The following is a 10,685-nucleotide window of genomic DNA, read 5'->3' as shown; positions in this document are numbered from 1 at the left end:
CCTGCAACTACCTAGATCTTCACCAAAATACAAAACTAGGCCTTCACAAACTTTGTAAAAAATCTAACCTCCTGACGGACAGAACTTCACAGAACAACAAATTGAAAAATCTGATTACTGAACAGTTACCGGAAAAAGTCGTCGTCCATCAAAGGCAGGTAGTACTTTGATCTAAAGATTAAAGGCTAGCAGGTAATCAGATTTTCCTATTTGTTTTCTTCTTTATTTTCTTCTTCTAGGAATCTAGGGTTTTACATAGGAATCCCAAGAAATCTTTAATATTCTTAGTACTGTTGTGATTGTGAAGAACTGAAGATCGGTAAACACTTCTTGAGTAGATATTTTCTTAATTTCATGATCGGTAAAAAAAAGGGTATTTTTGATTGGATTTTTTATGTTATTTTATATAAAATTAAAATTAAAATTTTAGTACAATTTTAGTACAGTTTTTGATTCATTTAGTAAAATTAAAATTCAGTTGTTCTTTTTCGAAGTATCATTCATATTACCAGCATTTTTCTACATTTAAACCAGTGTTGTACTTTTATCCTTTTTTTCTTGTAGATTGGAGTTCTAGTGAAATCTTTAAATTTTGCTTTAAGCAGTTTGGATAAGTGGATGTCCCCTAAGTCTTTAAGTACATTCTGTAAATTTAAATCAAATAAAATTTTACTTCTTTATCTTTTATGATAATTTTCATTCTTTTTGTAGTCTGTACACAATCATCATCTGATCGTGTGTTTGGGTTGCAGGGAAGAATACCATTGCTCTTTTTTCCAGCCCCGGGAGAAGTAGTACCTGAACCCCTTGGCCTTGTTCTCATTTTATCCTCGTGGAACTTCCCGTTAAGTAAGTGAAACTGCATATGTTTTTAATGTATTTTCTTGCCTCCCGGTCCAAAATTAATGAACTATAAATAGCCGTCTGCATTATAATCACTTTGGCACATTTTATCATGTTTGGATGTTCATGGTAAAGCTCATAGCTGCAGCACATTGAGTCATTGAGTGTGTTTACATATTAGACTTGTATGATTAAAATGACAAAAGTATTTTTATGATTGTTTCATTACTCATTAGTATTCTTTACAGAGATTTAGGGGATTTGTTTGTTAGATGCAACTTGCAAGAATGATACTTGTTTCTGTTTGTAATAAATGTTAAACTTGTTGAATTTTGAATCTGGCACTTAAAGTGAATTGGATACTAGCAAATTAGGGGTGCAGAAGCATTGGTATTTGGTGATTTTCAATTAGCTCTAATTAGTCACTCTCTCTGATGTGTTTAGCTTTAATTTTGTGCTATTGTTTTTAGGTTACTTGCAAATACATGTACTGTAATAGTTTTGTTGGAATTTCTTTACATGTATGATGTACCTTGTTACTTGTAATTTGTAAATGAGATGTTTTGCTTATATTTTTTGTTTATGCATTTTTCACGTTTCTGAATAACTCTTGACCTGTTCTTTGTGGCTCCATCCATTCCAGTATGTCAAGTGTACAAGAACAAGAGTTACAAGACCATTATAATGATGTTATGAGTAGTGATGGTGAGGATGATGATGTTGAGATGCTAGATTCTGTGAATGAGGATCCAACTGTTGGTTGTGCACCTGCATGTCCTGCACCAGTTTCACGTGGAAAGAAAAATAAACTTAGATCCCAAGTTTGGGAATTTTTTAAACTTGTTAAATATAAAGATGGAACAAAGAAGGGAGTGTGCAAGTCTTGTAATGTAGGATATAAATATGAAAGCCAAAAAGGTAAAACCTCAGCCATGAAAAGGCATAAGTGCCCTAACCGTCAGTCTATGGACGTAGGGAAGAGGATATTATCTGCAAACAATGGCCAGTTGTCTACCCGCGTACGCAAAGTTGATCAGATGAAATTACGAGATCTGTTTTCAGCATTACTCATTGCAAGAAATGTTCCATTTGCTTTGGTGGAGTGGAAAGAATTTAGGGATATATGTACTTATTTAAATGAGGATGCTAAACCAATATCAAGGAATACTGGGAAAGCCGATGTAGTAAAGAAACATAAAGCACAAAAAGAAGTTATTCGCAACAGATTGAAACTTGCTCCAGGTATGATTCAAAATTTCAAATCCTAATGACCCATATGTTTTATTTATACTTTTATGTATGAGTGATTGATTAATATGATGTGCTAATGTGTATGAATCACCCTTACAGGTAGGATATGTCTAACATCAGACATGTGGACTTCTGTAACAACTACTGGATATATAAGCTTAACTGTGCACTATCTTGATCAAGATTGGGTGTTGCAAAAGAAGCTTCTGAATTTCCGTGCTCTTCCACCACCTCATACAGGTAAAGCACTTACTTTTATTTCTTTATCTTCAATATAAATTCATGTTAACTTTTCTCCTTTCTACTACCTCAAAACAGGTGAACACCTTTCTGCTAAGTTATTTGCTATGATAGAAGATTGGGGAATTGAAGACAAGGTATCCAACATCACCTTGGATAATGTTGCAAATAACGGAGCTTGTGCTGGAATTATGAAGAGTAGACTTGTTGCAAAGAAGATCTTGTTGAACGATGGAAAATTCTTTCATGTGCGTTGTTGTGCTCATATCTTAGCTCTTATTGTAAAAGAAGGACTTAAGAAGATTGATCCAGCCGTGCTTAAGATAAGAGCGTCAGTGAAGTCCCTTAAAAAGTCCCAAGTAAGAAAACAAAAGTTCTTGGACATTGTTGATACTTTAGGAATGTCTGGAATAAAAAGGGGTATTCGTCAAGACGTAAAGACAAGGTGGGATTCCACTTCTATTTTGTTATAACTTAGAAAGTTAGATAATTGTATTAATGTTTATTATATACTCACTGAATGTTTGTTTTATACAGGTGGAATTCAACTTATCTTATGTTAGATAGTTGTATCCTGTATAAGCCAGTTTTCTCTCATTTGAAGTTGGTAGATTCAGACTATGAAGACTGTCCAACTGATGAAGAATGGGAACAAATTGAAGTAGTCACAAAGTTTCTCAAGGTGTTTCATGATCTCACAAAGATATTTTCTGGTAGTAAGCATCCTACTTCCAATCTGTATTTTGAAAGAATTTGTCAGGTTCAGGTGTTACTAAAGAAAGAAAGTAGAAATGATATTGAATTCATTAGGAACATGGTAAAAGAGATGCAACCAAAATTTGGTAGTTATTGGAAGGAGTTGAGTCCTATATTGGCTATGGAAGTTGTGTTAGATCCTAGATCGAAAATGAATTTTGTGAAATTTACTTACTCCAAGTTGTATCCTGAGGTGAGAGAATTAGAACGTGAAGTTAATAAAGTGCGTAGTAATATGACAGCACTTTTTAATGAGTATTACACCTTGTTAAGTTCAAGAGCTTTCAATAGTTGTGCAACTCAGAATTTGGGTATTCAAAATGGTGGGAATTCTGCTGCCGAAGAAGGGAGTGATTTTTTTCAGGTAATTTTAAAGCTTACTTAACTCTAATTCATGTTAGTGGTGCCCAGTTATATTCCAAAGATTTTAGTCTTTTGAATTATTGCTTTTCATCTTAAAAACCTTGTAGTAGAATACTGTTTGTCTTTTGAATTATTGTCAACTGTTGATGTAATATGTGATGGTGTTAACTTGTTTCTAAGACTTTTAAGACTCATATATTCATAGTTCACTCACTTATAGGTTGTTTCATGCAGGAATATGTTGCAACACAGGAACGTGGTGGTGATGTACTTATTGACTTGTCAGAGTTAGATGAATATCTTGGCGAGTCGTACAGGGGTTGTCTAAATTCACCACTCGACATCCTAAACTATTGGAAGAACCATGAACAACGATTTTCGGTACTTTCAAGAATGGCAGGGGATATTTTGTCAATTCCTATTTCAACTGTCGCTTCAGAATCTGCATTTAGCATTGGAGGAAGGGTAATTGATCGATTTCGCAGTTCCTTATTACCTGAAAATGTTGAGGCATTGATAACAACTCGTGATTGGGAATATGGAATTGGTAAGCAAATCAGTAATATTTTTTTTTAGTTGAATGTCTAAATCTTATATATAACATTGGTTGTTTTTATCCATGTAGGAAAAGAAGATATGGATGAGAACAATGGGATTATTGAAGAAGATGTATTAGGATTTGAACCTGATGCAGTGGAGGATGGGGCAGTGGAGGATGTGGAGGAAGTAAGTTCTTATGCGTCTAATTAGTATGCGTACTTCCTCAATATAAAGCGGGTTAATTATGCAAATTCCATGTTTTTGACTCGAATCTTTTCTTTTTTTTGGTTATTTTTTCTTGAAATTACAGATTTATATTGAATAGTTGGAGCAACTCAAAGATAGACATGGAATATGAGAATGTTTTTTGGACAGACAATTATTTATCACTTATCAGTGTCTCCAAATATTGCATAGAAAAGAGATTGGAGATGTTTTTTTGGACAGTTAACACTTTTTTTGATTAACCACACAATATATATTTTGTGCAGGAAGTGGTTATTAATATCTTTATTGTCGCACTTGGTGATACAAATTACAAACAATGGTATTGCTACAGTCTCGGAGGATTTTTTTCTTTGTTGAAAATATCATCATGAACTGATGAAGTACTGTAACTAAAGTATTAAACTACTAATGACTAGTATTTGTGTTCCTTTAATCCTTTAAATGCAAAAGTAGTTTAGTTTTGCAATTTTTAGTTTTTGAATCGAAATATCAAATGAATTAGATGAAATGATGAATGTTAAATTAAGTACTTAGGTTGGGAAGGAGCTTTAGATGGCCTGAATGTGGCTGGAAATAGCCCAGAAACCGATTTCTGGCGAGTTGAATCAACAAAAACCAGCTAACCCGTGAGCTCCCGTGAACCCGCAAGCTTTACCCGGGACGGGCGCGGGTTGGAGAAATGACCACCCGTGAAGAATTTCAACCCGCAAACTTAGGCTTGTATTAACCCGTAACCCGCGGGTTGGTCACAAGTCAGCCCCGGCCCGCCCGTTTGCCAGCTCTAATACCTTCCAAACTCAGTTGAATTTCTGGAACTTGAAACTCACGCCAGTACGCATACTAAGTTTCGAGACTTTCATTAACCAACCAGTATGCATACGGTTATGCATACTATGGTTCCCGGACTTGGAATAACTTGCAACAGTTAGCAAACAAGTACGCATACTGTTCTATAGATACTGTGCTATATCCAATCATGGTTAATTGTTTTAAACTCCCGTTTCAATCGTTGAAACATTCTTGGAAGACGACAATAGCTGTCTCACACAAACTATTAGCTCCAAAGAAATTTTCAAGTGATATAATGATCAATACGAAACATTCCGAGTCTATATCAAATGACGATCTCACACAAATCATGTAAGATGTTACAAGGCGATTTTCACATGATCATCTTTTGACTTTCGTCAAGAATATAAGATGAACTTGGTTAAAGCGAATGCTTACCAACACATATTTCGAAAAATATGTAAGCGAGTTAAACTCAGCTCGAAATATCAAATGTGTATAATCGAAGTCTATATAGCTATACGACCTTTGTCTCAAATAGGAGATACAGTAGATAGACTTTTGAGTGATAGATGAGTTCAACTCTCCACATACCTTTTGTTGATGAAGTTCCACAAGCTCCCCTTAGTAGTTCTTCGTCTTCAATCGATGAACATCGTGAAGTCTAATACTCAACTATACTTACTATCCTAGTCCGAGTCTTAGCTATAAGTAAACTAGAAACCAAGACTTCTATTTTTGGCAACTAAACTTGACAAACAAGCTTGAGATAGCAGCGATTGCGAGTTCGACCGAGAAGTGCTCTAACAATATCCCCCTTTGTCAATTTTAGTGACAAAACTATCAATACATATGGATTACAAAATAAATAAACTTTGTAGCTTCTCATCCAAATGATTGATTTCCTTAGTTCTTGAACATTACTCGAAATCTTCGTCACCTCCAAGTACTCCAGTGATTCTGAACGTGTTCAACTCAGCATCATAGTTGTTGAATATTCGTAGCTATAACAATGAGAAAATAGTAGCTCACGACCATTGTTATACAATGTTATAGTATCATTACACAACATCAAAGAGCAATCGTATCACAATTTTGACAACAATACTATGGTGATATGTATCACTCCCCCTTAGTCAATACTTCATCTCATATGAAAACCACCCCCCCTTACATAATGATCCGTAAACTATATGTATCTGTAGTGTGAAGTACACATTAATTATCCCCCTTTTTGTTAATATAAATTGGCAAAGGTGCGAAAATTAGTGGGATCATAATGAAATTCTTATAGAGATTCTTCATGACTAAAAGAGAACATATCAACTTTGTTTCGATGATTTCATATAGAAGAAACTTATTGTGTTCATTAAGGAGTTTATAAATATACAAGAAAACTCCCACAATATTCCATATCCGCACTCCCCACAAAGATAATTAAGCACAAGTTCAATTAAGAACTCACCCCCGTAAAATGTCATTTCCGAAAGAACAACAAGAGAAACCTCACTTTTACAAGAAAAGAAGGATTTCTTTGGACATTAACAAATCACATGAACATGAACTTGTATCCAGAAAACTCAATTAAATTAACCACAAGAGATCCCATGATCAATTTAATCGGAAATGCTCAACATAAGAGAACTTACGGAGCCACTCAGTACTTTCACATATAAGTGAATCAGGGAAAGATCAATACTGTGGAGTATACAAAGATTCATTCTATTTTTCATCAATATTTGCATAAAAACATATAATAGACTTAATAGTTGCAATCAAAAGTTCATCTTATCTTCCATCAATATTTGCATAATGACATAGTAGGCTTAAATTTTTGACGTATATGGGACAATCATAGTTCACGAACGCAAACACACATATCCCATAACAATTTTTGCAAAATATAAAATCAATAAAGATTAATACTGCAAGATCATCTTCCAAATAAACTTTAGAATTTAAATAAATAAATCTAAAAACATTGCAAGATAAAAATCGTTGGCAATAGCTATATATATGTACTCACAATAATTGCAATTCCAAACCCTAGTTATCCTTCTTAAAACACAAGAATAAATTCTCATAAGAAATTTCCTAGACAAAATAAAAACAACAAACCAAAATAAGTAAAAAATAAAAGACTCCTAGACCAACAAAACCGATCATGAACGAAAATCAAAGATCACTTCTGGAACCCTCACGAGTCTTGAGTCTTTTGAGCTTGTGGTTGTCAACATCCATTGCTTCTTCAGAGAAGAGATCCTCATTGAGAAGATCTTTAACATGTGTCTTCATGAGAAAAGTTCTGAATTAACCTTTTTCAACTCAATCCTCAACACATCAAGACCCTTCATAGTATCAACGAGTTGCAGTTTTGCTTCCTCAAAGTGTTTAAGAAAATCACGAACCACTTCAACAGAAACCATATCCTCATTCTCAAAATCTTGATGAGTATAGGCATAGCAGCACGAGGCACCAGGATTTTGATCATCATGTTCTACTAGGGTTCTTTTCTTCCTCCCTTTTAACTCGAAACCAATACCTTTATCAAGAAAACCTCTTGAAAAACCACTAGTGTGAGAAGGTGAAGACATTCTTGACAAAAACACAATAACCTAGAGTATGAGTACGTGACTCAATAGGTTTGGTATTTAAATGGTTTCTTAGGGACGGTAACTTTCAGGGTTTCTAAAGACAGTTCGTGACAAGTAAGTCATGGGTACCCATACAAACACAATCTGAACCCAAAAAAAAAAAAAACGAAACATACCTTTTTACAAGGTAAGACAAAATAGTATAATTTTGCTACGTGAAGATTTTCTTTCACAAATTTTTGGCTCAATAAATTTTATGTCTCCACAGAGAAATAATTTAAAGCACAAGAGTAGTAGGAAACTTAGTTGCAAAAAAAAAAACTTCTTCGAAACTAAAACAATAAGAAAAAAACCCGAAGAGATTCTTGAGACACAAACAATACTTAGGCAGTGATGTATGTAGACAATAGTTTAGCTAAGGACCATAATAAAATAGCTCGACTAATTAAAAAGCATTTTGCCAAAAGTATACCTAATTATTGGAAAATCTTACTCAACATGATTTTTATGGGTAAGCATTCAATCCTTGTAATTAATTAGCACAAGTGTGAACTTTTCGCTCATCAAATGAATGTTGTTCACCGTGAAACCTATTTTTCCTAAACTTTGAGGAAAAGTTTTTTGATTTGAAAAGTTATCATAAAACTTACTATCATCAAGATACGACGCATAGTATGGATTCTTACCTGAAGAATTTTGTCTAGAGGGATTCGAAAGCCTGTTGATGAGATCTTTGTATCCTTCAATTATCAAATTCAGGTTGTCTTTCATATCTCCATTTTTGCTTTCTTCTGGTACCTTTTCACATCAAGAACAACAAAATCTCCATTTTTAACCAGAGAAGATCCTTGAATTCTTCTTGAACGATTTGTGTTAAGATGGATTTTGTGATCTTGAACATTCGAGGAACAAACAGAACTGACTTTCCTGGAAGGATTCACAGGGTGAGTACTAATACCAATTGGTTTATACATACAAACACTACAAAAAAACTGACCAAAGGCTACTAAAAGTTTTCAACAGCAGAAAACTTTAGTTGCCTTAATAGTTTAAGCCACTAGGAAAGGCAACTTGGGGTGCGTTTTTATTTAAGCCACTAAACGTTAAGCAACTACAGATTCCAAAACCCGTTACCAATAAATGTGTGCCAACTAAACAAATGCACTAGTAGTTCTATACATTCCACCACTTGGAAAAACCAACGACAAGATATTAGTTGTCTAATCCTCTATTCAGCCACTAGAGTAACGCAACTACCAGTAAACCTAGTTGATTAAACCTTTGGGAACTAACCATGCCAACTACAGTAGGCATATACATTGAGATACTTTTGGGAACCAACTCAAGCACGTTAGCAGCTTAACTTAAGAGGAGTGATTAATGCGAGAGTGACTAAGCTGTTGGTGTACCAGAGCCTTGTTGCTGAGCCCGTATAATCAATAGTACAGACATATTATTGTGGTCACAATTTAATTTGTACACATGAGGTTGTTGCAGAGAAATTTAGTAATTAAGTGTGTTAAGAAAATGTATCGACTGCATATAGAAACACTCCGCATCAATAAAAAATCAGTTTCTTAACAATTGCCAAGCCAATCGTAAGAAAACTATGTTTGTTTTAAGAATAATGAAGGCCAAGGCCAGAACTTCCATCGCCAAAAGTTAACAAAGATGCTCCTTTGTAACTATAGCTTAATAAACAAAATATGCTATAGTTTCATACTGAAGTGGTGAAAATATTCCCCCTTAAAGGCCTTGACAAATAAAGCTATCACATTAAATGGTGATGAAACCCTTGCTTTCTATTGGCCTAGAAAGACCTTTTCTAATGCAGAAGCTATGGTGAGGGCACTTGGCACAACTCCATTGGTTGTAATAATTAAGATTTGGTTACAATTTGGACACATCAAATACTTAACTGTCCGTTAGTAACGGTGTTGAAAAAAAAGTAGGTGGACAATACTTATGTTAGAATTTAAATTTGAATTATTTAATTACACCGTGTTTACACCTATACTTAACTGTACTTTATTAAGGGTGGACAAAACTCACATCCAAACAGTTAAGTAAATAACAATAATTAAAAAAAAAAACGTGAAACTCTTAAAAAGGAATTCCTATAAAAAAGAAAATCGTTGACACACCAAAAAAAAGAAATTGGTTGAAATCAGGAGTTCGATCCCAAAAAGGAATTGGCCTTTATTTAGATATATATGTATGCAAGTCGTAAGATTAAACCATGAAATTACAGAGCCTTTGATCATTAACTTAAACCTAAATCATGGAAGCTTTTGATCATTAATTAAGTACTACAAACTCAACTTTAGTAATGCGGACAATTAGTTTTGAGCTTCCATTTGGCTTCTAAAATTTAACATCATATTTTCTGTGTGTTCGTTAAAAGGCCAATAGATCCTTTTTTAACTGTGAACTATGATTTTGCAGACATATCCACATAAGAGAATTCTAGAGCTAAAGATGTCAGTACCTTAATGTAAAAGAAATGTTAGTGTCTAGAGCCTTCTAAAGAGAGTGTTAGAATAGTTAGTTAGAGAGACTTCTAGAGTTAAAGGAAGTCGCTTCTTGTATCCTATAGATAGCATTCGTATCAACATTTGTAAGCAAGCATGAATCAGAGTAATACAAGAGAAAGTTCAAGTTACAAAGTCTTGCTTATACAAGCAACATCACTATGCTCATATACATCCAAAAGTATTACACGAGTGTTTCAAAGTTCTTTATAAAAATAAAAATTTCTAACATGGTACCAGAGCTTCAAAACATCTCAATATCTAATATCTCATCAGAGCGGGTTTGATCCAAATGGGCGTCAAGTTTTTCAGCATCAAAGTGTTTAAGAAGATATGAAATTCAAGAGGATGAGAAGGTACAACAGCCAAGCCCATCTATACGGGGTGCAAAAATTATTGGCGCAAACCAAAATTGTGTTTGGAGCTCAAAGAAACAAATGAAAACAAAAATGCAAGGTAGGACTCTACTTACCTATCCAAAGTTCAGATACTTGTTGTATATTTTCCGTCCCTTAGTAAGAAGCTGTCACCCAAACATATAATATAAGAA

General features: G+C 34.1%; 1 protein-coding gene across 1 annotated transcript; it reads left to right on the top strand.

The window, feature by feature from the left end:
• The first annotated feature begins 1,487 nt into the window (after positions 1-1,487).
• On the top strand, positions 1,488-4,129 carry LOC113291418 (zinc finger BED domain-containing protein RICESLEEPER 2-like). The gene is made up of 7 exons (XM_026540955.1): positions 1,488-1,968; positions 2,194-2,334; positions 2,608-2,779; positions 2,872-3,151; positions 3,272-3,454; positions 3,688-3,834; positions 4,079-4,129. Exons 1-7 carry the CDS (start codon positions 1,488-1,490, stop codon positions 4,127-4,129), a joined length of 1,455 nt encoding a protein of 484 aa, XP_026396740.1.
• Positions 4,130-10,685: the final 6,556 nt, after the last annotated feature.

This window comes from Papaver somniferum, chromosome 6 (assembly GCF_003573695.1).
Source record: "Papaver somniferum cultivar HN1 chromosome 6, ASM357369v1, whole genome shotgun sequence".
In the NCBI taxonomy this organism is placed as follows: Eukaryota; Viridiplantae; Streptophyta; class Magnoliopsida; order Ranunculales; family Papaveraceae; genus Papaver; species Papaver somniferum.
The sequence above is the reverse complement of the archived record's forward strand: the minus strand, read 5'-3'. Positions and strand labels throughout refer to the sequence as shown.

Excerpts from the sequence above, each read along its gene's own strand:
- LOC113291418 (XM_026540955.1), top strand. The coding sequence starts at position 1,488 with ATGTCAAGTGTACAAGAACAAGAGTTACAAGACCATTATAATGATGTT. Across the intron at positions 1,969-2,193 it reads GAAAGAATTTAGGGATATAT|GTAGGATATGTCTAACATCA; the intron begins GTACTTATTTAA and ends TCACCCTTACAG. Across the intron at positions 3,835-4,078 it reads ACCATGAACAACGATTTTCG|GAAAAGAAGATATGGATGAG; the intron begins GTACTTTCAAGA and ends TTATCCATGTAG.